General features: G+C 59.8%; 1 protein-coding gene across 2 annotated transcripts; it reads right to left on the reverse strand.

The window, feature by feature from the left end:
• Window positions 1–969: 969 nt before the first annotated feature.
• MOB2 (MOB kinase activator 2) lies at window positions 970–26,440 on the reverse strand (the record flags this gene model as incomplete). Of its 2 annotated transcripts, none has more annotated exons than XM_079789264.1 (5): window positions 970–2,272; window positions 2,786–2,910; window positions 4,092–4,185; window positions 4,868–5,028; window positions 9,850–9,959. In XM_079789264.1, 5 exons carry the CDS (start codon window positions 9,957–9,959, stop codon window positions 1,962–1,964), a joined length of 801 nt encoding a protein of 266 aa, XP_079645390.1. In that variant the 3' UTR covers window positions 970–1,961. The 2 variants fall into 2 exon arrangements, with proteins under 2 accessions (XP_079645390.1, XP_079645391.1); XM_079789265.1 differs by lacking the exon at window positions 9,850–9,959 and adding an exon at window positions 26,347–26,440 and having other exon boundaries at window positions 972–2,272.
• Window positions 26,441–26,615: the final 175 nt, after the last annotated feature.

The raw sequence follows: 26,615 nt of genomic DNA on the forward strand, positions 1-26,615 counted from the left end.
CAGCTCCTGGATGGCTCGGCCTGCGCAGTGCGCCCACCAGAGGAGACCCATCTGAAGAGTGGCAAATGGAACAGGCTTCCCAGGGCATCTGGGTGGCCACCTGGCCCCAAAGCCATCCTTCAGCCTCCCACTCACCCCTGCTGAAGGGGAACCAAGTGTGGTTTCTGCCCAGCCCAGCTGCCTGCCTGGGCTCTCTTGGGAGTTGGCAGAGGCTGTCGCCCTCTGCTGGCCTGTTCCTGTTACTGCAGATGGTAAAGTCGTCCCTGCCGCCCAGCCAGAAAACCCTGATTGACAGTCGTAGAGGGCACCTTGCAGAGGCGATGCAATGGTGGCCCCTTGTGGATATTCTGAGAACAGCACCCTAGCAATGAATTGTGAGCCTGAAAAGAATGCCCTTGACTGTAATCGAACCCGGAACTCTTTAGTCCAAGGGCCGATGCTCTATCCACTGAGCCACACCGGCTAGTAATGAATTCCAGGAGTCTGAAAATGAAAACACAAATGAAAATCTTAGACAGGAAAGTAGAGCAGGGCCCAGCAAGCCGCAGGTGCCTTTTGTAGCTGAGCTTCAGAGCCGGGGCCCATCCGGAGGGCAGGAAACCCAGGGCCCTGTGGGAGGGCACAGGAACCCCATCCAGCTGGGAGACAGACACCAGGGCCTGCCCCCCCCCCATTTAAGGGGTGAATGGGGGTGAGCGTGACTAAATCAACCATCAGAGGAAGCTGTCCCCGCATCACCAGGTGTGATGTCAGACAAGTGGGGGGACCTGCCAGAGCCCTCTTCTGCCCACACGGGGCCTGGACACAGCCCCTCTCCCATTGGTTCCTCATGCTCTGCCCCACTGTATGCATTCCCCACCCGTCCCAACCCTCCCCGTGCCCACCCAGCGTGGCCCCTGCAGTGCAGCCCACTGGGAAACCCCACAATTTCTCACCCACACTCTAGAGTCCCTGCCACCTGATGGAGGCCCAGCACAGGGAGAGTGGGTCCGGCCTCTGGAGATGGGTGACACAGGTGTGCCCTCCCTCCAGGGGTCAGCGGGGAAGCCTGTGGCCTCCCTGGCAGAAAGGGCAGTGTCTGCCATTGGCCGCAGCCAGCATGAGTCCTGGACGCCAGTGAGAACTCTACACCCCAGGCCGCAGGGAAGAGGTGGCCCCAGGGGGTATGTGGGGACCTCCGGGAGGATGGGGTGGGATGGGGGACAAAGGGAGGGAAACAGTAGTGGCTGCAGGGCCAGGCCACCCTCAGCACAGGTCAGGGAGACGCTGAGGACACACAGGCGCTGACCTGAGAGAATTCTTTTTATTTGAGCAAACAGAGAGAAGCAGAGCGTGCAAGGCTCTGCCTTCTGCCCACAGCCGCTCCACACAGGCTGCCGCCCCTGATGCCTCGGTCCCAAGGCCGGTTAGTCCCTCTTGGGCAGCGGGGGCAGGAGGAACGGGGACATGGGCTGGGGGGCCCGTACAGAGCATCACTGGCCTCCCCCTCCCCCCCCATGCCGAGCTGCCAACAGCCCAGATCCAGTCGAGGGGAGAGAGGAGGAACCTAAGATAACCCACCCTGAAACACACCAAGAGGACCCCGGGTCTGCAGCCCAAGGCCTGGAGGAGCCCCGTCTCTCTGGCGACTTCTCAGAGCGGCAGAGCCGGGAGGTGGGGCCGGGCGCAGAGCAGACAATGACAGGAAGCCCGGAGGAAGCAGAGTGCCCTCGGCGTGCTGAGCGGAGGAGGGAGTCCCAGGTGCTTCTCAAAAAGAGGCCCTTGTCCATCCAACAGGAAAACGGCGCGGGAAGCAGGCAGACGCCGCTCCGGGGTCCACACTCTGCGTGGCCTGGCCTGGGCAGTGTCACCTCTCCAACTTCCTGCCAAGCGTGCCCAGCACATGTGCGCACACAGGCGGGCACACGCAGGCACACGTGCCACCGTCTCTGCACACGTGCACGCCTGTCTGGCCGTGCGGCTCACCTCTCCTTCACATGGTTCTGTGCCCCCGCACCCCCACCGCTGGCCCCGTCCGTGCTGCCCCCACCGTGGCCCCCGCCACTGCACAGCACCTCCGTGAGGTCGTCCATGACGGCGGTCTCTTTGGGATCCAGCAGGTTGAATTCCCTGGCGAAGAGGATGAAGTGGATGTAGAGGGTGTTCAAGTGTCCGTGCAGCTCGAGCGCCAGGGTCTCCTTGAAGTGGGACGAGTAGATGTGGGCCAGCACGTGGAACAGGTACCTGCAGATCTTCTTCACCAGGGACTCAAAGGAGCTGGGGAACTCTCGGCCTGCGGACAGGGCCGTGTCACCCTGGCCCTGCTCCCCACAGCGCCCCTCCTGCCCCCCGGAGCCCTCACCAGGCAGGCAGGACCACCCCCAGCAGCCCTCACTGAGCAGCCACCAGCACACACTCGAGTGACTTGTCCCCGGGGCCCAGCCCCCGAGAGCTGGACCTCCCGGGCCACCTCTGCGACCAGAGGTCAGAGACCCGCCATATGCCGCCCCAACCTGAACTGGGCCCTGGGGTCCTGCATACATCCCTCTACGTGGCCTGGACCCAGGGGAGGCCCTGGGGATGTCCTGCCAGCCAGGTTGAGGCCCTGGAAGCTCAGGATTGCCCAGAGCCCGCCAAGCCCTGTCCGGCTGGACACACCCACGCTGCTGCTAAAGGCCCACAGGTCCCAGAGCCTGGGGTGGAGGGCATCTTGACCGAGGGTGGCAGACGCCAGGTCAGGCAGCTGCCTGCTCCTCATTTGCAGCCATGCCCACCCGACACGGAGGGGCACTGCTGAGAGACCTACCATACTTCGTGGGGAACACGTCCTCGTCCGTCACCAGCTTCTGCACCGAGCTCATGACAAAGTCGACGTACTGGGGGGCAGTGCACTTGACCTTCTTCCCTCGCTCGTCATACCAGTAGTACTGTCTGTGGGGACAGAGGCTGGTCACGGGCCACCCCAGCCACAAAGCCGCCCTGGTCCAGGGGTGAGGGGCCTGCTGCAGTCCGGAGGTGGCACCAGGTGGGTGGCCACCATTGGTGGAGGTGTGGCAGGCACCCAGGCTTCTCCTCCAAGCCCCTGAGGACACACCTGTGGGACCGGCAGCGGTGTCTGAGAAGGGGGCTGACTGTACCGGTCTGACAGAGTCCAGGAAGGAAGACCCCGTCCTCGCACACCTCCCGCCGCACTTGCTGCAGAGCCACTTCGGTCCCACTCTGTGGCCTCCTGCCAGCTCACCCCACCCTGCCCGGCCCCGCCCCCCCTTGGGCTGTGCCTCACAGTGGCTAGCTGGGGACTGAGGACACCTCAGCCACCCTCATGCTCTTCCCCAAAAACAAGGAAGAGAGAGCCGGTGCCATGTGACCTTGTTCCCACGTGATCTGGCCCTGAGCCGGGACACAGTGGGACCAGGAGAGCAGGACTCAGGGGCTGAGAGCCAGCTCAGCCAGCACGGTCGATATGCGGCGTGATGCAGGGCGGTGTGCTCGGGGCCGCAGAGAGGAGCTCCTGGCCTCCTCCTTGGCCACCAGCCTCTTGTCGCACGAGCCCGCATCCCTCACTCCTGCTCTGGAGGCTGGGGGCAAGCCCAGGCCACATGGTGGCTCTCCTTCCCACCCTGCACTGAGCTAAGGCAGTGCTGCCAGGGGCTGCTTGCTGAGGACACACAGGACACGAGCTCCCGGGGAGAGCGACCAGCACAGGCCTGTCAGGGCCTCCCTCCCTGTGCAGTGCAGGAGCCCAAGGAGGGACCTCTACTCGAGGACAGCCGGCGGGAGCAGGGAGTGCCTGCAGCTTCTCAGGGCTTGCTGTCTTAGGAACCCCACCGGGCGTGTCCTGTCCCTAGGAATTGGGCCTGTTAGCCTCAGGCCAGCTCCTGGCACCCACGCCCCAGCAGGGTCCACATGGTCATGTCCCTGCCCTGGCCAGGCTCTCTTCCCGTTTCCCTGCCAGGCCCTGGGCCCCGTGAGAACAGGAGAGCAGTGCTGAGGAAGGCCCCCTGCCACCGGGAGACCTCACAGGGACCGTGGGAGGGTCTGAGAGGCGGGAGTGCAGCCGCAGGGTCATGGCCCCACAGCCCACCGAGTTTCCAGGGCCAGGCGGCACTCACGTATTGCACACGGCCATGGTCTGGCACGCCTCCCCCGTGCAGAACTCCGAGATAGTGCTGTACTGCAGGTTGACGTGGTGGAAGAACGTGGTGGCTGCAGGAGGAGAGAAGAGCAGGCGTGAGCTCCGCCAGCTTGCACGAGGCCACTGCCCAGGGTAGTGCTCTGTGCTTGGAGCTGGGACGGCCAGCACTTCTCACAGACCAGAGACAAACGCCCCGTGTGGAGCACCAGCCTTGGGGGCAGCCACCAGCCACCAGCCACCGCCAGACAGGCAGCAAATACCAGGCGGGGCGGAGGCTGGTGGCCATCGGGCCTGAGCCCCCCCACAATGGTGGGCAAACTTCCCACCTCAGTGCGGGCCACAACCCCTGCGTTTACACACCACAGCTGAAATGGGGCACCGCCTGAGCACTGATTAAACAGAAGCCCACTCCACCCACCACGCTTCAAAGAAGAGCCAGTCCCCTGCAGAATCCTACCATGTGTGCAGGCCGCCCTCGTGTGGCATTCTATGAGCCTGAGCCCCAGGCCTGCTCAGGGCCCACACCGAGGCCCCTCAGTGCACTGCAGGGCTGGCCACCCCATGCCTCAGCGTCCAGCCCTCCTTTTTGGTGAGTGACAGCCAGGCCACTGGCTACATGGGCAGCACACCCTCTGCAGACAGAGCTCTGGGGATCCCCAAGGACCCGGAGGGTGGCCACCTGCACTGCCTCCCTGCCAGCTGCAGCCACTGTGGCTCCCAGCCCAGCAGCCCCCGCCCGCCGTCCCCACGCACTGTTGCTGGCCAGCCACTCGTTGAGGTCGATCTCCCGGGGCAGCACCACCAGCTCCCTGAACTCGCAGTCGGTGATCCTGGACTTGGCGTACTCCGGCTCCAGGTACACCTTCTTCTCCTCGGCCGCAGGCTTCTTCCCGTTGGGCTTTGCCTTGGACTTCCTGCCGAGAAAAGGAGCAAAAGGAGCACCGTCACCGCCCGGCATGGACTCCAGAACCCCAGGAGACAGCCGTGGGGCACCAAAGAGGCTTCCTAGAGAGGCCGTGGGGTTTCTGCTCCCACTGGCACCACGTGCCGTCCCCAGCCATCGTCTGGCCAGCAGAGCCGTCTGGCCACTGCAGGGGAGAGGGCGACACAGACACACAAGCCAGCAGCCTGGCATCAAGGGCTGAACCTGGAACTCTAGGCTCTCCCCCACATGGGACGCCACATCCCCGCAGCCAGCCTGGCCCACACCAAGGGCCTGGCGCCCAAGGCGGGACCGACAAGCAGGACACAGCGTCCGGCATCACTCATCCTGACCCATGAACAAAGTCCCACAGGCAGGTGGGTGGTGGGCAGGCGTCCTGCACATCTGACCCGACGGCCCCCTCCTGAGCACTGTTGTCGCCGACACCCCAGCCCCATCCTCACGGGCTGCAGGCTCACCCGCATGACCCCTGTCCCGCTTGCCGCTGCTCCCTCGAGGGCAGGGAAAGGTTTCCAGGGAGAGGGAGGTGTCAGCCAAAAGCTACAGAAATCTGCAGAAATGGCCATTTCTCACTAGTTTCTTCTTATTTAGGAAAACAGTTCTTTCCACAAAAATGTGCAATCATTTAACACAGAACAGGCATGTGTGGCTATTTTTACATGAATAAATCCATATTTCTAACATGTCTTGTTTCCATCTGAATAGTGAACATCGGTGGCTAAACACCACGCATCAATGCTCGCTGTGCTGAGGGGCTGCATCCCCTCCTCGGTGGAGGCCGTGGCCCAGAACCAGCCTCCTGCCCCTGCCCCAGGCCAGAGCCGGCCACGGTCCCTGCAGCTGAGGCGGCCTACGAGGTGGCGTGTCCCCAAGAAGGAAAACTGCCCCAGGAGCGCTGGAGCCGCAGCTGGAGACGCCGCCCAGGCTGGGTTAGACCCAGGTCGCTGAGTCTGTCACACACTGGAGCCCATGGGCAGGACGTTGGGAGGGTCCCCCTGAGCACAGGACCCCCTCCTCGGCCCTGCCTCCTGCAATCCAGGAGGGCCGTGTGGTCGGGTGCTGGCCCAGCCCCAGCAGCCCACTCTCTCGGGTCCTCAGACCTGCAGGAGAAGCCAACTGCTCTCTCCTGGCCCCTGTCGCTGTCCCCATAGCTCGGCCCTGGGGCCTCGGCGGCCCTCCCCTGCGCCCCAGGCAAGGCCCACATGGGGGCGGGGGGAGCAGCTGGCTGTGGGGTCAGCTCCCTGACCTTACCCTTTTTTTGTTCTGTTTTGAAAAGTTGCTGGTGGTTTATTTGAGAAACAGGAAGAAAAAATGCTCCGTGAACGCCAGGGAAATGTTTTCCCTCCGGCTTCTCACAGGAGATCTTCGCCTTAAAAGGCGACATGTGCTGGCCTCTGGGGCAGGGCCTGAGTGGCCAGTGCCAGGGGGCCACCGGGTTCTGGGGACAAGGGGACAGACCCAGACCTGGGGCCCTGACCCTGCCTGGGTGGGCCAGCTGGAGTGCGAGCACGGATGCCACACACTCTCAGGGGGCACTCAGGGGTCCCCGTGGGGGCGAACTGTTCACTGCGGACACATGTGCACAGAACTTCTCAGCGCCCCGCAGCCTCGGCACAGGCAGGGAGGCTCCGTCTCCTCCAGGTCAGAGCCACAGAGAGAGACCAGGCCCCAGGAAGGGCTGAGAGCACCGGGGGCTCTGCTGATGCCTGGAGACACTCACTGGGAGTGAGTGGGTAGGGGGCCATGCCACTCCTTGCCTGCAGCCCTTCTCCTGACCCTGGGCCCTGCTCCCAAGAGATGCCCCACCATCAGAAATTCAAAACTGACCAGGGAGGTCCCGGTGCCTTCAGCCCCAGCAGGTGGGACATGCCTGCAGGACACACCTTGCACCAGCGCCAGCCTCCGCACCGGCTGCTCTGCCCTCCCCCACACTCACGCACACTGGCCTACGGCCACCGCAGGGCTGGTGCACACAGCCTGGGCCTCCGGGTCTGGTGACCACGGTGTGGGGACGGGGAGAGGTGGGGGCCCAGGCCGTGGAGCTGGCTGCTTGACCTACCTCCACGCTTTGCTACTTAGGAGCCGTGTCACCTAGTGATTCACGAACATGCCTGAGCACTAGCCTGGAGTGGCCGTTACAGGAGCGGCCACAACCAGCCACTGCCACCATCATGGGCATCACACAGGCCTGCTCGCTTCCTGTCCACAAGACCCATCCAATGTCACAGCCCCCAGGCCATCTGTGCTGAGCTAAAAACCATGTCCCTGCTGGACCCACTGGAGGTGGCGTGGGGCTGCTCCCCATTGGCTAAGAAAGGAGTCTGGCTCTAGGAACATGGCCACACGCAGGAGATCCCCCACCTGCCCGCACAGAGCACTGGTGGGATGGCACCAGCTGAAGGGACACACCGAGTGCCAAGCGCCAGCCCTGCCCCACAGCCCAGGGGACGCGGCCCTAGGCACCTGGCTGCCATGGTCCCGTCCTCTGAGGAGCATCAAGTAAGTTCCAGGTTTTGAAAATGGGATGAATCTTCAAGGCATCAGTCAGGTGGCAAGGGCTGGTAGTCCCTAGGTACAGGGAGAATGCACTCCCCCCTTTTTCTAGGGCCCCCCTCAGCCTGCTGTGCATGCACTGTCGCTCCCTCGCGGGTGCTGGGATACCTCAGGCCATCGCTAGGAGAGGGATGCAGGCAGGTCTGGAAGGGGCGCCCGTGGGAAGTCAGAGAAGGGTAGAGACCCTGAGAGCAGGAAGGACCAGAGGGGGCTGTGTCTGGAGACAGAGGGACGTGGGAACTGGAAGGTCTGGGGTAGGGAGCAGGGTTACAGGAACCTAGGGTACGTGAGCAGTGGGCCCAGTGCTCAGGTGCTGGGAGGCCCCACAGAAACTGCTCCACGGACAGGGGTGCTGTTGGTAGTCTGAGAAGGGGAGCCACTGAGAGGGTGGCCAGCAGGACCCCACCCTGAGCCTCAGCCAACGCTCCTCACTCCAGGCTACCTCAGGGCAGGGGTGCAGACATGAGAAAGAGCTGTCTGGGGGGCAGTGTGCAGGCGGGGGCAGGGGCAGCTATGTCCCTGGCGGAGACACAGGCATGCTCCTGCCAAGCTCCTCCCTAGGGCACTGCGGGAAGCAGGGACTCAGCCCCCACCCTGGCCAGAGCTGTCACCCCTGACAACCAGGCACAGACATGCAGGGGGCGCTGGCACTGGGGCTATCCACCTTCCAGGGACACCTCACCCCCAAGTTTTTGATACAGGGCCCTGGGGTGGGGCCTGAACTGTCCTGAACCTTGGAGCTTCCCGGCCTGACTGTTCTCTCAGGTCCCAACTAGCCTGGCGCCACTGCACCCCGACGGGCACAGAGCCTGGGAGACGCCACGGGACCCCTGTCCGGTCCCACCAGACCTCCACAGTCAGACCTCCACAAGCTGAGGCGGCCGGACTGTTTCTCCTGGTTCGCGGTCAGCACCCCAAACAAAGGGGACTTTCATAAGCTAATGCCCTACCAGGAGGGAGACTGCCCGCAGGCAGCCAGCGGAAGGTAGGGCAGGAGCTGCGCACACTGCTGGCCCCAAATTGCCGCCACCATGTGGCCACTGTGCTGTGGCCACGGGTTCCGCTCTGACTCTCGGCCTGTGAAATAAGCGTCTCTCCCTTCAACACCGAGCCCAGGTGTCACCTTCGCCTGGAGTCTTCCCAGGCCCCAGCGAGCACGAACTCAGCCCCAGCCCCGCGAGAGCTCACCGGGACCTCTGGGGTCCCACGCGCAGCTCAGACCATGGGTCTGCCCTGTCTACCGTGGCCAGCCCTTTTCCATCGTGCACACCAGTGTGCACACAACCACAATGCACACAGGCGTGCACACACGTGGTCGCCTACGCTGTCCAAGACAGTCACTTTCCCGATGGGAACCAACAACCTGGAGAGTGCCGCCAACTTGCTCACGTTTCCAAATCCCCTGGGGAGCTGACCTGCTGCAGCAGGGGTAGGTGGACACCAGAGGTGCCCAGAGACGCCGGAGGCACGGACCTCACAGGTTCTAGAACTCGCGGTCACTCCACCAGGACCACCCATTAGGCTTGTCCCACACCCAGACCCCCACCACAGCCTGCTACTCACTCAGTTACAGACAGAACTGGGAAAGCGAGACACTTCCACTTGACAGAGGACCCAACTACCATCACCTGAAGGAAAGCAGGCTTGAGCTCAACTGTGACACATCCCAAGGGACGGTTGCTCTTGACCCCAGGGCCCTCCAGCACCGTCCCTGACCCCCAAGGGCCTCTCTGCTCCCAGCGGGGGCTGAGCCGTGGCCCTCGGGTCCCCCATGCACACGCACACGCACACGCACACTCACACTGGGCCAGGAAAGGTGCTACCCATGTGGGGGCACTGGAGGCCCTGCAGTAGAAGAGGTGTAAATGATCGTGGCCAGCCGGCCACGGCCCAGGTCAGTTCTCCAGATACGGCTCCTCATGGATAGGCTCCAATCACCTGCCTGGAGACAACAGGCCACACACGCCCGTGGCGAAGCCTGTCCCGCGGGCTCGGAGGGGACGAGGCAGGACTGCTGTGGCCAGAAAGACTCACCAGCAGGCCCTTCTCACCTCCCAAATGCAGGCGCCCCTTCCTTGCTGGGGCAAACTCCTGCCCTTGAGCAGCAGGAGGCAGACATTTAGGGGAACCCACTGCAAACAAAGTTCCTGACCAAGTCCTAGGGGCAGCAGACAACTGCCGCCTCACCCAGGGCAGGGACCAGGGGTCGTCTGACCAGCACCCCGTGCCCAGTGTTCACCTGAGCACTCTGCCGACGGCCTGAAGCACCATTTTGCAGCTGAGTCCAGTCTTGGGGGGCTGGCTGAGCAGAGCCCGGTCTGCGGGGAGGCTGCTGTGGTCCCCCAGCATGCTGGGGCAGCGCGGAGGTGCAGAGGGAAGTGGGAGCCCCGGCACCAACGTCGCTCCCTCCCTGGGCAGTCTGCCTGGGAGCAGGCGACACCAGCCAATGAGGACGCACAGGGGAAAGGAGGGCTCTGGCCTGGCAGACACACAGCTGCTCCTTTCACAGGCCAGGCCAGCCCGCCTGGTTAGATGAGGGCGTGTCTCAGTCGACTTTTCAAAGTGGCGCCTTGCGGGCGGTGCTGTATGGGGAGGGCAGAGCCCCAGGGAAGAACACGTCAGCCAGGCCCTGGCACCTCGAGGCCCTTCTGACACAGCTGGGAGAGCTCTTCTGAGAGCAGGCGGCAGCTCTGCCCTGACCTCCTGGGCTGACAGCACCCCTCGCCTGAGCCCAGCCTCTGCGGCTGCAGACACGCCTGTCACCTGCAGAGTGGCGCAGCCCGAGGCAGGAGGAAGACAAGGCTGGCAGGCTTTGGGGCATCCAGACCAGGCGTGAGCTGCCCAGGGCCTTCCAGTGGGGGGAGAGGCCGTGCGGCCACGCCTTCCTGACAGCTGCCTGCAGGTGGGAGAGCAGGAAGCACCGAAACCCCGAATGGCTGACCACAGGGGCAGAGACAGCTCGCAGTCCACAAAGATCACTGAGAGGCCCCACCTAGCAAGGAGCCCCATGCTCACATCCCCACCCACCTCAGCCCTGCCCTCCACCCACCTCTCCCTCCCCAAGGCCGCCGCATCACAAAAAGGGCCCCTCCCATCTTCTCACCTGTCCAGGTTCAACCCACCTCGGCACTGTGGCAACTCCAAAGCCACAGGGAGGACAGAACAACAGGCAGTGCAGAAAGGCTGCCTCTGCCCTGGGGACACCACGGGGACTAGGGCAAAAGGCCCCTCTGCCCCTACAGCCACCCAGATTGCCCGGGGACAGACATCAACGGGCCAGCCACAGCACCAGGCAGCTGGGGTAACAGCACTGAGGGGTGCTTCTAGGCTCACCGTGTCCCATCCCTGCCCTGTCCTAGAGCCAGCTACCTCTGCCTGGTTCCTTCCCTGGAGAAAACAGCCCGAGACTGCGCGGTGCCCACGCCGCTGCGGGCCTCTCCACTGTCAGCACAAAGCCGTGTGCACGCCTGTCCACTTCAGTCCCAGCGACACGGCGTCTGCGTGCAGATCACTCTGCACAGGAGTCCCTTCCAACGACCCTACTCTGGCCCCTCACCCATGGATCACTGCGACCTCCTCCGGGCTCGTCTGTAACCAGCCGGACATCAGAAAGCGCAGAAATAAAGTGACATGCAGAGAGATGTGAACAGAGGCACAGAGCTCTGAGAATCGGGAACGAGAGCTCCTGAACAACGGGGGAGCTACCAGAAACTCAAAGGGACACACGGGGGACATGAGCCTGAGAGGGACTCTCATCCCCACTTGTGCGATGATGGAGCAACAGACACAGGCCCAGACCGCTGCCGCCTACAACTGCAAATGGTGAAATACACAGAGCAACTGCAGACGCTGGCCAGCATGCTGGTGCACAGGAGGCTGGTGCGGAGCAAGCACACAGCTGGGGCTGCGGACAGGATGGAGATGCCCCAACAAGAGACTCTGCCCCTGTGGACAGAGCCACCCAACCCTCGGGCCAACCACGTGGCTGAGGGTGTACAGAGCCTCGCAAACAACAGCTCCAAGGAGCCGGGCACTCAAGCAGCCTTCCAGAGGTCGTGAGGGCAGGAAGACAGCACGCTCCCACCCAGAGCCCCACTGCAGGCTCCGTGGGGGGAGCAGACCTGCAGCAGCCCCAGAGGAAAGGTATCTCTAGACCAGCCCTCAGAAAGCTTTTGCTGAACCAACAGCAAATGAACAGCCTGCTGGAACCACGATCACGCTCCTCATCGGAGAACCTTCAACAGCACAGCCACCCCACAGCTAATACAAGAAATGTGCATATCAGGTGAGGAAACAGAAAAATGCAACCATAACCAGGAAAACAGAAACAGACCCAGACATGACAAAGATGCTAAAGGTAAAAACAACTTTAAATAACAAAAAATAAATATATTCAACGATTCAAGGACTTAAAGGATGAATACAATGACTGAAAAGATTAGAGTTCTCAAAAAGATATAGAAGTTACAAAAATACAAGCAGAAAGTTTTAGAACTGAAGATTACAATACCTGGAATGTAATTTTCTGGGATAGACCTAACAGCAGATTAAACAATGCAAAGAAAAGATTACAACAAAAATGTAACATAAATTTGTACAAGCCCTGGCCAGGTGGCTCAGTTGGCTGGAGTGTCGACCCATACACCAAAAGGTTTTGGGTTCGATCCTCAGTCAGGGCACATGCAGGAGGCAACTGATCATGTTTCTCTCTCACATTGATTTTTTTTTTCTCTCTCTCTCTCTCTCCCTTTTCCTCTAAAATCAATGAAATAAAAAAAATATATACTTGGGTGAGGATTTTAAAAAAAATTTGTAGAATGCAGCTAAAGTTGGACTTGGGGAACATTTATAACCATTAATGATTATGTTAAAAGAGAAGGCTTAAAATCAATAATATATACAACCACCTTAAGAAACTGGAAAAACGAAGTACATGTTAAACCCAAAGAAAGTAGAAGGAAATAAAGATGATAAAAATCTATGTCACAGGAAATGGACAAATGAAGAATTAAATTAAACACAGTTACCTTTGAAAAGTTTAAGAAAATTGATAAATTATCCAACTAGACTGATAGAAAAGGGGGAGATGCAACCAGTATTAGAAATGAAAGACATCATTACAGACCCCACAGGCACTGAGAGGGTAACAAGGACTATAGTGAACAGCTTTATGCCAACAGAAAATGTAGATGAAACAGACAACTTGTTGCACAAACACAAGTTACCAAAACCGATACAAGAAGAAATTAAAAACTTGACTTCATATAATTAAAACCCTTTCTACAAGGAAATGTTAGGTGTAGGTGGCTTTAAGGGTGAATTCTACCAGGTCCATAAAGAACAAATAATACAGCCCTAGCCGGTTTGGTTCAGTACATAGAGCATCAGCCTGAGAACTGAAAGGTTCCAGGTTCAATTCCAGTAAAGGCACATGACTAGGTTGCAGTCTCGGTCCCCAGTGTGGGGCGGGTAGGAGGCAGCCAATCAATGATTCTCTCCCATCATTGATGCTTCTATCTCTCTCTTCCTCTCCCTTCCTCTCTGAAATCAATAAAAATGTATTTTTTTTAAATGAAGAAGAAATAATACCATTCTTACACATGCTCTTTCAGAGAACAGAGGGGGAAACAATATCCAACTAATTCAATTAGACAAAAATCAGGCAAGAACACACAAGACAAGTTACAGAGCAACGTCTTCTAGGAACACAGATGTAAAACTGAGAGTATTAGTATAACTGAATCCAGCCTATGCGTATACGTGTGTGAGAGGTGTGTGAGTGCGTGTACATGTAGGTGTGTGTGTAACTGCTGGGCAGAGGTGCTCCTTTATTCCTAAGCCCTCCTCCCTTACCTCCCCAGCTCCTGACCACCGCACTGGGCTCAGCCCCCACCCGCCATGCCCACCTGCTCCTCCTCCAGACTGTCTTGTTCTATTCTCTCAGGTTCTGCTCATGGTCAGCATTGGCTGCTGTGCTCACCCCACTTCTGGCACGCACACAGCCTGGCACATGCCTTACCATCACCATGCCAGGGAGTCATGTCCGGAATGTCGCCCAGTGTGCTGACGGCTGCATCCCAGCACCCACAACCATCCTGGGAATGTGTGGGACCCCCGTGCCATCTGATTCATGACTCTGTTGAACACGGTCGGCTTCCCGGAGCTCCTCGCTAGACCATCAGACAAGGCCTGGTGGCTCGCCCTTTACCTGCACGACTGCCTGCTTGGCAGCCCTCCGCTCATGCTGCGCTAGCTTCATCCTACGGTTTGTCTGACCTGCCACACAAATAAGAGGAAGCGCTGGCGGGGTGTGTGTCCAAGGAGACAGACGGGGCAGGGGTGGTCTGGGCCGTGGGGACGCTGACTCTCGAATCACTGGCGCAGGGACTGAAACAGCCTCCTGAGGCCAGAGGTCCCACCCCACATGGTCCAGTGGGACAGAGAAGGAGCAACCCCGGCCATCTCGGCACCACCCCTGCAGGTCAGCCACCAGGGTGACCATGAAACAAGGCTCAGTGTGGGTCTGGCCACGAGACCCAAACCTGGCGTGTCCCAAGCTGGGTAGAAAGGGTTACCTGCTCCCCTGAGACCTCACTGGGCTGGGAGCCCTGTGAGTGTGAGGAGGCAGGACAGAAAGGATTGGCCACCTGGAATCCCCAGCTCCTGGGCCTCATCACCCCACCCATTCCCATTCGCCTCTGCTGCCCAGGGTGACACCACGGGCGGGTGTGACACCTTGTCTGGATCAGTGTACAGAACTGCTCCCCCAGCACACTCCGACTACTCTCCAGGTGTCTGCACCCTTGAACCTCAACTTCCAAAGGCCAGCATGCGCTGCCTCCCTCCCAACCCAACCGCAGAGGAGGGATCAGGAAAGGCAAAGGCCCCAGCGCACCTGCCCCACAGCTGACAGTGCCTCACACCAGAGACGCCCGTGCACTGCTCGCCCCGAGGAACAGCGGAGCGGTGACAGCCCTGCCTGTCCAAGACCCGCCTTGGCACCGGTGTGGGCAGGGCCAGGTCTGCCGGGTGAGGCAGAGACACAGACATAGGGTGGGGCTCATCCTGTTCACCTCACACACTCACCTGACAGCTCTGTACAACCAGGCCCCGAAGGTGAGGGAAGACCCTCTGGGTGGTAGGCCAAGGGGTAAAGCTGAAGGCCAAGTGCCCACTGAAGCCCAGCCATGGAAACGCCGGGACACTGGAGCCTGTGGAAACGGGAGGAGGGCGGCCACAGACCCCGGGGTCAGGGTGTTAGGTCACAGAAGGCAGAGAAACACCCGTGTACCCCACATACCACCTAAACCGTCTGTTTCAAGTTCAAGTCAAGCCACAATTCAAGTGATTACAGTGCCTGTTGGAGCTGCTGGGTCATCCCACCTGGCCCTCAGCTACCGCTGGCCGAGGGGCAGGGTACCTAGGCCATGGGGCAGCCACCTCTGGCAAGTATCCTCTCTGACCCTGCACTGCATCTGCCGAACAAGGGCCCACCAGCCTTGGGCACTGACAAGGTGGCTGAGACCCCTGAGTAAACAGCACCCTGTTTAATGCACCAGAGCCCCGTGCTGGAGAGGCAGAGCCCTCTGCCCGCCCAGGGCACAGGCCCGGACAGAGGCTGGTGCTCACTGCTCCGTGGTGAGGTCACCTGGGCTCAGAAAAGCCAGTGGACTCATGGCAGGGGACAGGTGACACTGTGTCTCCTCCCTCCCCTGGCTGTCACCAGCCAAGCAGGCACCGAGCCCAGGCAGCCAGGTCCAGGCTGCCTACGAAAGGGCAACGTGGGTCCTGCCAAGTCACTCCGCCCTCCCTGTGGTATAAAAGCCTCGGCTGCAGGATTTAGCCCAGGCTCAGTGCACAGGAAGGCGGCTCAGCCACAGGGAGGGAGCAGTGACTGGAGCAGCCACTGGCAGACCCAGGGGAGCCTGGGAGAGGCAGGAGACCATGGCCTCCCAGCACCCAGAGCTGTCCCTCATCCTATGGACCTGGCAACCTGCTGGTCCTCCAGAAACACTGGGAATATTTTTTCCAAAAAAAAACACACACACTGAAATCTAAGAAAAAAACAGCCTAGCCTGGGAAAATGCCAGGGAGAGATGGCAGTGCCCTCACTGTGGAAGGGCAGTGGAAATGTTCCCAGAGAGGGAGGGAATCCTGAGTGGCACAGGCTGAGGGCCCAACGGGCGGAGAAAGACTTCCCACCCCTGGTCACCCTGCAGACCCACAGGGAGGGGCCGTTCCTTCCCTGAGCCCAGGGCCCCAGGCTATCCCCTCACAGCAGATCCACCCCAGGAAGGCCACCATCCCGGGTCAGGGGACAACGCAGGGAAGTGCAGACTGGAGGTGCCCCATGCCCGTGAGCACACACGGGCCCATGGAACCTGGTCTGCCTGGGCTGCAGCTCAGCGAGGGCGAGGGTCAAAACCCACCACGGGGCTCTGTCCCCGAGAGCTTTGCTGCAGCCACCCTGCCAGCCGGGCCTCATCTACTTCCCTTCCTGCGGTACCACGGGCTGGGCAGGGCGTGTCCCTGGTTTTTTATGGAGGAATGACACCCAGCAGGTCACAGGCAAAGAGATGGGGGTGGCCATGCTGGGAGAAGGACCCTGGTCCTCCTCCTGGATGCCCTAGCGGCCAAGGTGAAAGGGCACATTCCCCTCTAATTGGAAAAGCGTTTTCTCTTTGGAATGAGAGGGGAGGCATAAGATGTGGGTGTGCCCGAAAGGGAGAGGAATGCCGAGATGCCACGGTCCATACTTCAGATTCCCGGGGGGAGACCCAGAGAAGCCCGGGGAGGAGACGCTCAGCACGGAGCAGGGGCCAGGCACAGAGGGCTGGGCAGGAGCCAGGACCAGCCCTGGGTGTCTTCCCAGGGACCAGAAGGTGGCCGCAGCCTTGGTTCTTCATGACGGGGCGTTCAGCACTGGCAGGGCGACCAGCGGGGGGACTCCCCCGCACCACAGTCCCCTCCCTCTCCCTTCAGCACTGGTCCCCTCAAATGTTTCCTAGGAGGAAGGGGTTTCCAGGAGGAAAGGGGTCATGGGAAGAATGGGGTTCCCAGGAAGACGGGGTCACAGGAAGTGCTCTCTCCTGGACTGCACTCAGGAGGGTTCCCCCACAGCATCCTGAGGACCGTGTTTACCTGGTGTCTGAAACGTCACAGCTGTGACCCCAGGCCCTTCACACGGGAGCCTGTTCCACCTGAACTCGCTGCCTGCGGATTCGGAAAACTGCAGAGTTCCTTTAACTCGTCCCTCTGCTTCCGGCTCCTGCTGGCCCCACGTGGACGCAACTCCGCACGGACACATGGATGCTCTGCACCTCCCCGGCTCGCCAGGTGCCCACGCCAGGCTGATCGACTTGCTGAGAAGTGCACCCACTTCCCTCCAGTCCTTTAGTCAGGATTGCGGTTTGCTGTGGCCTCTCATTGCCTCGCGTTCTCATTCGTTCTCTGGCTGCTCTTCTTGTGGGGGCTGCGCAGTCCTGGCGTCTCTGAGAGTGACCACAGCGGTTTCTGTTGTTCAGCCTGCGCCCTTTTCTGCTGGCCTTGTCTTATGCAGGTTTTCCTCAAAACACCCGGGGAGCCCGCCACCCACTGCTGTTTCACAGTGGGCACTAAGAGCACCCTGGCAGCTCCAGGGCAGGGGGGCTCTCGGGGGCGTCACTGGGCGCCACCTGGCTCGCTGGCAGCACACGGACAACCCCTCCACTCTCAGTTCTGGGGGCCCTTCTCTTGGGTTGGTCAGACTCCCATTCTTCTGCCTGGAGAGAAGACCTCAACACTGGGGTCTGGGGCCAGAGTGGCTGGGGGACATCAACATGCTGGCTGTGGGACGTCCTTGATGCTTGAAGGTGGCCCCTCGGGGCAGACAGCAGGGGTGGGGGGGTGACCACTGCTGCTTCTCCAGCTCACCCCTTCCCGGCTCCTGGGTCCTACCATGTGGAGCTGGTGGAGGCCCCTCAGCGGCCCCTGCTGGCCCGGGCTCACCTTTCCCAAATCCACAGTCCATCAGCTTCCCAACATCCAAACCTGTTTGTGCTGTCCCCCATCCTGTGCTTCTGTGGGTTCTACCTCCCAGAATTCCCTTTGCTCTCATTTCAGTGGGGTTGGGCGGGAGCAAGTCCAATTACAAGGCCAGTCCACTCGGTTCCGGCAGCAGGTCCATGTGTGATACAGGATGTGGGCAGACAGCCCAGCTCCCTTCCCGGCAGCACCGACATCTCCAGCACACAAAGGGGCCACTGGCATCAACAGGAGCTCTGCTCACTGAGGGCAGGGCCTCCCACCCGGCTCAGGACTGCTCACGGAGGAGGGCCCAGCCCTGCCTGGGATGGCAGGACTGGACAGTACCCTGACAGCCTCTCCCGAAAGGCTCAGCCCCACCCACTTCCTGCCAGTATCACAGGATGACCCTCCATGTAGGTCCTAGCCCCACGCCACCACCCAGTCAGAAAGCCATGGCCTTGACCCAACCCTGAGGGTCAGTGTCCAAGGCCATGACTGTACCCAGGTCCCAGCCCAAGGCTTCCGAACAAACACCACTGTCTCCCTGGGGGTGCTGAGAGGCCAAGAACAAGCACAAATCTGTCCTCCATTGGACCCTCAACACATTGCTAACTGATCCTCATCGCTGCCCAGAAGGAGGTCTCTGACCTGCCAGGATGCACGCAGCACCTCGTGTTGGGGGTCCCCACCATCACTACCCATGCCCACCCCTACGTGAGATTCCAACACCACTCAGAGGTTTGTGTGGCTCAGGAAGGTCCCGATCTGCGGGAGTCACAGGCACGTCCCTGATCCTGAGGGACACTGGCCCCAAGGTGTGGTGGGGGGGTGGGCATTCACGTTGGTGGAATGTATCACACGTTTTGGCCTGGGCAGCGGGGGTGCGCCCCTGAGGTTTCACTTTGCAGTTACACGTGCACAGGTGCCTGAGGTGGGCCTGGCCAGTCCAGCCCTCAGCAGGCCTCGGTCTGTCCCTGTGAAGCCAACCTTGCTACTCTCACCCTGCCCTGACCCCTCCGGCTCCCAGCAGCCCACGGTGGCATTTGTGGATGACATGGTACCTGTTCCACACTCATGTGGTCTGGTACAGAGCTGCTGCTCCCCACCACGGTGGTCACCTGCCCCAGAACCTCAGCCTTCCTGCGTGGTCGACAGCGCCCCCTGGTGGACTGTCTATCTACTTGCACTGCCAGGGACCTGTCTTCCCTGGTAACAGGACAGGGGAATCAAGGTGACTCTTCAAGTCCTGGAGTCTGGACAGACCTTCTCTCTCCTCCGGAGAGCCCTCGAAAGTTCCCCCATGGCCAGTCTGGTCTGCACACCCTTAGCCTCTGGGAACCGTGTCTGGAGGTCCTAAAGGCAGCAGTGAGATGGGGGCATTCGGACACACCCCAGAGGCGAGTGGGATAGTGGACTTGAAGCAGAGAGCAGCTCACCGACCCGGCACCAGCCTCCAGCCTCCAGCCTCCAGCCTCAGGCCCCTGGCCAGCTACCGGCCTCTTGGCCTCAATTTCCTGCCTACAAATGGGACGCTGACCTCCAGCCCAGCGTCCTGAGTGAGCAGAGGAACCCATCACCAGCTCCCGGATGCCCTGGGCACTCAAGGTCTGCTGCCCAAGAGCAGGGCGCCTGGGCCGCCAGGAGCAGCCCCTCGAGAAAGCCGAATCTCCTGCTGTGCAGTGACAAGGCCAGTGCACACAGACAGCACCAAGCACTGCTGTTTCCAGGGCCCCATGACATCGGACTACGCCGCCCTGTCTCCCTAGCGCCTCTGCACAGCGAGTGGAGCTGAGGAGCGAGGAAGAAAAGTCCTTTCTCAGCTGTGACCAGGTGACTCTAAACAGCATCCGGAGAATGCCAGGAGCAGCCTGCAGAGGAAAACTCACAGAAAGTAATAGAGATCACAAACAGGCTCACCCCACGAACAGCGAAACACTGGTGACAGACAGCAGAGCCCTTGAAAACTGGCAGCCCCGCCAAAGCAGGCCCTTGGCCACCCAGCAGGCACAAGCTAACAGAAAGTATGTGACAAAATGTATCAACGAGGGGAGGGCCACCTGACTCCCCTGGTAAAAAAACAAACAACAGACACATGCCCACGGCCCCTGCTACACTGTTTCCAGCCACCACACATGGAAACAACCTAGTCCGCCAGGTTAGAGTCCCACTGGCTGGCTCCCAACCACCAGCTGGGAAGAGGCCACAGCAGGTCTCAGCAAGACCCAGAACAGGGAACAAAGACACAAACACCGGAGAGAACTCTCTCCTTGTCCAGGTCTAGGGGGTGGAGAAGGAGACGGGACACTGGCATCTCACCTTCCAACAGTAGAAGGTGACACAGGTATCACTTTACTTTGCGTCTCTTTACACAGTGAAGAAAGGCATGCCGTCCAACAAGGCCCGGACCCCAGTGTTGGGACCACCTCGCAGAGCACAGCGTGCTCCCCTGCCTCTGGTGGCTTATTCTCAGCGTGGTCCCCGAGTCCAATGAGAAAATGCAAACAACACCAAGGGAAGAGCAGGGTGCCCAGGAGCCCTGAGGGGCGCTGACCCAACAAGCCACAGGCTTCTGCCCTTCAGAGAGAACCCTCAGGAAAGCTCGAGGTCCTCTCAGGCCGGTCTACATCCCACACGGCAGCATTATTACCTTTCAGCTAAAACTCTTCTCATTTCCTTACGAGCCCTTCTTTGTCCCACTGGTCACTCAGCAGTGTGTCTCCTAGCTCCTAAATACAGATGGTCTCTGTGGCTGAGCTCTGGTTGGTTCACTTTGGCCAAGAACATGCTCCAGAGGGTTTCCGTTGGCTGAAATCTGCAGAGGTTCCAGTCAGTAGATTTTCCGAGTGCTTAGAGGGTGTGCAGTCTGCCGTTGGTGGGTACTCTATTCTCTGCATTAGGTCAAATATGTGTCCCGTGGTTTTCGAGTCTCTGCTGCTGGCTCATGTGGTCAGGGGACCGCTACACTGAGCCTCTGTGATGTGCCCCTCCCGCCACTGCATGAGTGCAGGGCAGGTGGGTGGGTTCAGTCCCAACACCTTTCTGGGCCCCAGGCCAGTTCCACATCCTCCCAAGGGCTGTTTTTTTCAGGCTGAATAACTTCCATTGTGAATACAGACCACGTTTTCTTTATCACCGTCCACAGACACTTAGACTGTGTCCCTGTCTGGGCTGTTGAAAATAATGCTGGAATGAACATGCGAGTGCAGATAGCTCTTCAAGATAATGATTTTGTTTGGATAGAGATCCAGTAGTGAGACTGCGGGATCATAAGGGAGTACTTTCCTGAATTTTTTTGAGGACTCTCCACACCGTTCTCTACAGTGGCTGCACCAAATGTACATCTCCACCAACAGTGTGTGGGGCTCCTGTTCTCCACGGCCTCACCAGCACTTGCCTCCCGTCTTCCCAATGAGGCCTCCTAACTGGAGCCTGCGGGGCTGTGCTCTCTGCAGCTGCTCCCAGCTTTGTGTTTAGCCTGGCGGTGCAGGTGTGGGGTGAGGACTCGGCCACGACACGCCCCAGTCGCCTGTTGGTGCTCTCTGCAGCATGGGGGAGGCGGCAGTGCCCCTAACAGAACCATCTCAGGAGAGAGCAGACACTGCTGCCTTCCTGGGGACAGTTCAGACCTCAGGGACCAGCAAACCACCAGTGCTCCTCCCTCCCTAAAACATGAGTCCAATGAGAAGGAGGCAGTAAACGAGGAGAAACTCGCACAAAGCACCCAGAGGAAGCACAGCTCCCCCGTGGCCACTGCCCGCTCCTCAGTCCTGTGCAGAAAGTCGGCATGCAGCACAGGGGCCGACAGCTGCCAGTCAGCCTGGAGGAGGCCGTGAAGACAACTAGGGTACCTCAAGACGACACACTTATTTTTACATGAATTATAAGTGCCAGGAACTCAGAGCAGAATTCAGGGAGTCCAGCATTTCTTCAGCCAAAAAGGTAGGAGGCCATCCGGTAGGAACACAGGTTTAATGACAAAACGTTTCTGAGCCCCGCAGAGACATCCCAGAGGACGGCCTCTCCGCTCTGACTGAAAACGTAGGAGCCAATGTCAGCACAGCCCCAGGCCCACGGCACCGCCAGCCCAAGCCCCAGCCAGCAGCAGCCCTGTGCACGCAGCCACGCTGCTTCTCAAAGGCCAGGCAGGGTGGCAGCAGGGACAGCCTGCATGGTGACAACTTGACCACAGGACACACGCCCCGTGTCCTCGGTGCCTCCTCGCTCTGGGGCTTCAGCACATCAGTGTCCCTGACACTAGCAAACCTGACTGCAACGACGACGCTACCGTAACCAGGGCCTCCGAGAAGCCACGTCAGCGCCCACTGCACGCAGGGCTGGGAGTCCTCCCCAGAGCTGGGTGACAAGACGCAAGGAACTGTGACTCCCAGGACGGCCTGACACATAGGGCATGCCAGGTGGGCACCCCTGCCTCCTGTCAGTGCCCCTCCCAGGACCAGGGCCTGCAGGGCAGACGCCCACTGCCGGCATTCGCGTGGTGGCTGCCACAGGCAGGCTCAGGGTGCAGCGTGCACTCCTGTCCCCCGCCACAGATGAGCCTCACAACGTCGCACTAAGTGACCCAGCCACCGAAGACCACAGGTGTGGTTCACCTACACATAATGGCCAGAACAGACACATCCACAGACAGAGAGAAAACGAGTGGTTTCAGGGACGGGGCGGGGGTAGGGCGGAGTGGGGAGGGACTGCTGACGGACATCGGATTTCTTCTGGGGTGAAGGCAACGTTCTCAAATTAAACTGTGGTGATGGTTACCCAACTCTGTAATTTCACTAAAAATTACTTAATTGTATGCTGGAAACAAGTACACTTTATGGTATGTAAATTATACCTCAATGAGGTTGTTACAAAAATAGCCTAGAGACTGGGGCAAGCTCAGTCGATCCCCTCATAATCAGGCTCAGTGGCCAGCCACCAGCAACACCTGCCCAGGAGGCAACGTGCGACAGCCACTCAGGCCCTGAGATACAGGCAGGCAGGCTCCACCCAGGACAGGACTCCAGCAGGCAGAGCCACAGGCCAGAACGCCTTGCGGCTCGGCTCAGCAAAGACGGTCAACTGGCCGAGAGCTCCCAGGGCCATGCACTCGGCACTGCATCTCCTTGTGGTAGGTTTATCTCCTTGGCCAGAGCCAGGAAGCTCGGACTGACACCTCACCCCACCACACCTCAACTGCTGCTTGGAGGAGCAGGGCGTGGCTGTGTCAAGATGTCCGCAGCCCCAGGAAGGGGGAAGAGGGCTCCTGGGGTGTGCTTGCTACCCCTAGCTTTGGGTCTCAGCAGGAGGGTGGGTTGTCCCTGCAAACAACACCCTGTGGGCCAGGGGGAGGGCGTCCAGGTCCCCCCCCCTCCCCCGCCCCATTCAGAAGAGAGAGGAAGTACATTTCCTCTTCTGTATGTCCAGAACTTGGAAGCTTCTGCATTGTGCTTTCTGTTGGTAAAATTTACACTGCACTTTTCTCGTCCGCTCATGCCCACGGCTGCCAGTTAAGGATAAGACACAAGTTTTCCCCAGACGCTGCCGCAGACCTCGTTGAATCTGACGTGGCTCCCAGAGCCGCTCCTGGGGCTGCTTCCTTCCCCGGGGCCAGGCTGCCACCTTGCCATCAGCTTCCCAGGGTGGAGACAGCCAGGGACTGAAGAGCAGACCACACAAGAGCGGGACCCTTTGCAAGTTAGAAAAAGAAAGTGCTACACCTACTGCAACAGCCAGCTCAAGGCCAAGAACAGGAAACGCAGTGACACAGATGCACGCAAGCCACACACCAAGAAGCTCCTCTCTGAGTCAGGCCGGCAGATTCCAGAGGCAAGCTGCAACGTGCGGCGTGGTTTCTGGCTTCTGAGCAGGTTTCCTGAGGGACCTCCCTTCCCTCAGACGCAGCCGGGAGAGCTGAAGATAAGGCCGCCCCATTACTCAGCACAGCCCTTCCAGTGACAAAAGCCACACTGGTATGACAGTGGTCACAGCCGGAGGGATCATTAGCGCTACATTAGTGGAGTCCATACTTTGTCACCTGAGATGAACTGATGCAAAGAAACTCTTAGAAAAACAGAATAAACAGCATTTAAAACACAAAGAGAAAACTATATTGCAAACTACATGGCTGACACTGAATGGTGTGAATTAATAAAAATAGCAAGGAAGTATAAAAAAACACATTTCCTGACATCTCCCAGGCTGAAACCCAGTTGAAGAATTGATGGCCAGCTCAAGCCCCAATGCTGAGCGCACAAAAGGCGTGCAATGGGTGCAAGCGCCACTGGCTGGCTGTCCTCGCTGGAGTGGAGGGACCGGTTAAGTGAGAAGTGGACCCGAGTGGGAGACATCTTCAGGGCTCTGCTACTCACTCACTCTGTGGCTTAGTCTAGGCCTCGCATCGTCCTATTTTCCAGGAGCTGCTCAATAAACATATTGGAGAGAAAGAGGGGCACCTGGGCCCTGCTGGCTCCAGCATCCTTGGACACCACATTGAAAACAAGCTCTTGAGGAAGATCAGTACTTGACAAATGAGATTATACCCCTTTTTAAAATAGTGGGAGGGGGTCCTAGTTAAGGATTATGGAAGAATTTGTGGTTTATAATGTCCAATAAGCAACCCACTGAATTTAAGAACACATGCACAAAGATAACAAAGCACCAATGCCCTCTCCCCACATCTCAGTGTCCTTCTGGAACTGCCTATTGCACAGCCAGGCAGAGCGGACGCTCCTTCCCTTCCCAGGGGCCCATGGAAGCAGCAGCTCCAAGCCTCGTCCCTTTCAGATCTGTCTTCCTCTAGTCCAGCACTTGGACCAGCCACCCCAGAAGGGGGCCCAGGAGATGGGTGCTCCGAGGGCCTTACACAGATGACTGCCTGGGTGCCAAGGTCTTGGCAAGGACCTCAAGAACCAGTCCCTTCTAAGCCTAACTGTGGTTAGTTTCTGGGTAGTCACAGTGGTGACAGCGGAGTCCACAAAGCACAGGCGTCTGTCCAGTTAAATGACTGTCTGCTGGTCAGTTTCCAGGCCCTGGAGTACCTGCTTCCTATGAACACGAGCACGCCATCTTCCCAGAGAAGGGGCAAAATACCAAAATGCCAGCAGCTGCTTCCTCAGCAACTCAGCGGATCAGGCTGGTCCTTCCCACACAGGCTGTGAGTGTACTCGGCTGAAACAGGCTTACTTGGAGGCCAGGTTGCCCCCAATACAGTCCCTCCCAAAAAATGCAGAAAGCGAGTGTCTGCAATTCAAAACAAGGCAAACACAGCCGTTAGCCTTCAAAGGCCTCCTACAAAACACCTCTGGTAGGAATGGCCAGAGCACAGCAATGCCAAACACTGTGTCAGTGCTCTTCTCTAGCTCCTCGGCTCCCCCTCCCCCAAAGCCATCCGGCAAGCACTACAACTTCTATTGCACAGGAGGAGGTCAGGAGAGGTATGTGACCACCTAAGTCACACAGCTAGCAGCAGCAGGGCTGAGTAGCAGTGCTGCCTCCCCAAGAAGCCAAGTGAGCCGGCCACACCAAGGCTGGTCCCCCAGCATCACCCACACGCTGCCCTGACCCCTGCACTCTGGCTCCCCACCTACCCCCACCACACTTGGCACTTCTCTCTGGCCTCTCAATTCATCCCTCAAGTTGCTTGTCCGCCGCCCCCCACCCCCACCCCCTCCAACCGGGATACCCCTTTCCTAGACTACACACAACCTGCAGGCAAAGGTGGATGGATCTAACCCATCGCCTTGGTTATCCAACAGAACCCTCCACTCTGCCCTATACCCGGCAAGGGGAAACAAAGACCTTTCCCCTCCTTTCCCGGACTTCAGTGTCCAGACAAGCCTTTCCATGAGCCAGAGGCCAACAGCAACAGCTCCCCCACCTCCAGCCCCAGCCCCAGCCCCTGAGTAAGGAACCTGCCTCCGGAGAAGTGCTAGTAAAATCAGAGCTAAGGACAGATGGAGCAGTGCCTCCCCTTCTTGGTCCTCAAAAAGGAAACGGTTAGAACAATCACTTTAGCCACTGAACTTTTTGGAGACGGTGTGACATTTTACCTCGTTTCTCTCATTTCCAGCTAAACACAAAAGCAAACTGGAGGGGAAGCCCAGCCCGCTGCTCCCAGCCCCACGCTTCCTTCCTACTCCACCCGTGGCCCGTATCCGCCGATCGCAGCGCGGCGTGCGCCTCGCCCACCGCACCCTCTCCACCCCCCCAGCCTCGCCCGGCTCGCCCGGCTCGCCCTCCTCCCGAGTCCGGCTGACGGGTCAAGTTGGGCTACTTTGCTTCGTTTTCCTCGATTTTAAGGAGCTGCTCTCTGTCGGTGCTGAAGTGATTTCTTCCAGAAGCAAGTTCTCCTCAGCGACCGGCGAGAGCAGCACCCGGTCCGACCTCCCCGGGCGCCCGACAACCAGCGGCGAGGTGTGGCCGGCCTGCCCTGGGCCGGCTCGCGGGGCGAGGCGGACAGCGCGGGCTCCGGTCCTGCTCATGCCGAGCCAGCTCCGCTCCCGGTCCCGATCCCCCGCGTCCGGCCCCGCCGCAGCGGCTCCCAGGCTCGCGCCCCGCCACGCGCCCCGGCCGGTCACTGGCCCGGCGCCCCGGTCCCCAGTCCAGTACCCACGGAGCCGCCCCTGCCGGCCCAGCCCGCTCCACCCTCACCGGATGCCCTTGACCGGCGATGCCCGCGGCGCGCCCCGAGTTCCCTCCCGCGGGCCCGGCCCTCCCGCCCGGCCGCCCGACTCACCCCATGAGCCAGTCCATGGCTGCGCGGGACCCGCCGCGCCCGCCGCCCGACACGCTCGGCCCTCAGCCCGCGGCGGCCGGAAGTAAACACTCGCTAGTACACTCCCACACGCGTACTGCGGCGCCGCAGGAAGTGACGCTAGCGCACCGCCTGCTGGGAAATGTAGTCCCGGCGGTCCTAATCCCTTGAATCTCCCCGCCCGCGCCGCCCGGAGCGTGCACCGTGCTGTCCGCCCCTGTCTTGGAACTGACCTCAGAGCCTAGACTGTC

This window comes from Cnephaeus nilssonii (genome assembly GCF_951640355.1).
Source record: "Cnephaeus nilssonii genome assembly, chromosome: 13".
Lineage (NCBI taxonomy): Eukaryota > Metazoa > Chordata > Mammalia > Chiroptera > Vespertilionidae > Cnephaeus > Cnephaeus nilssonii.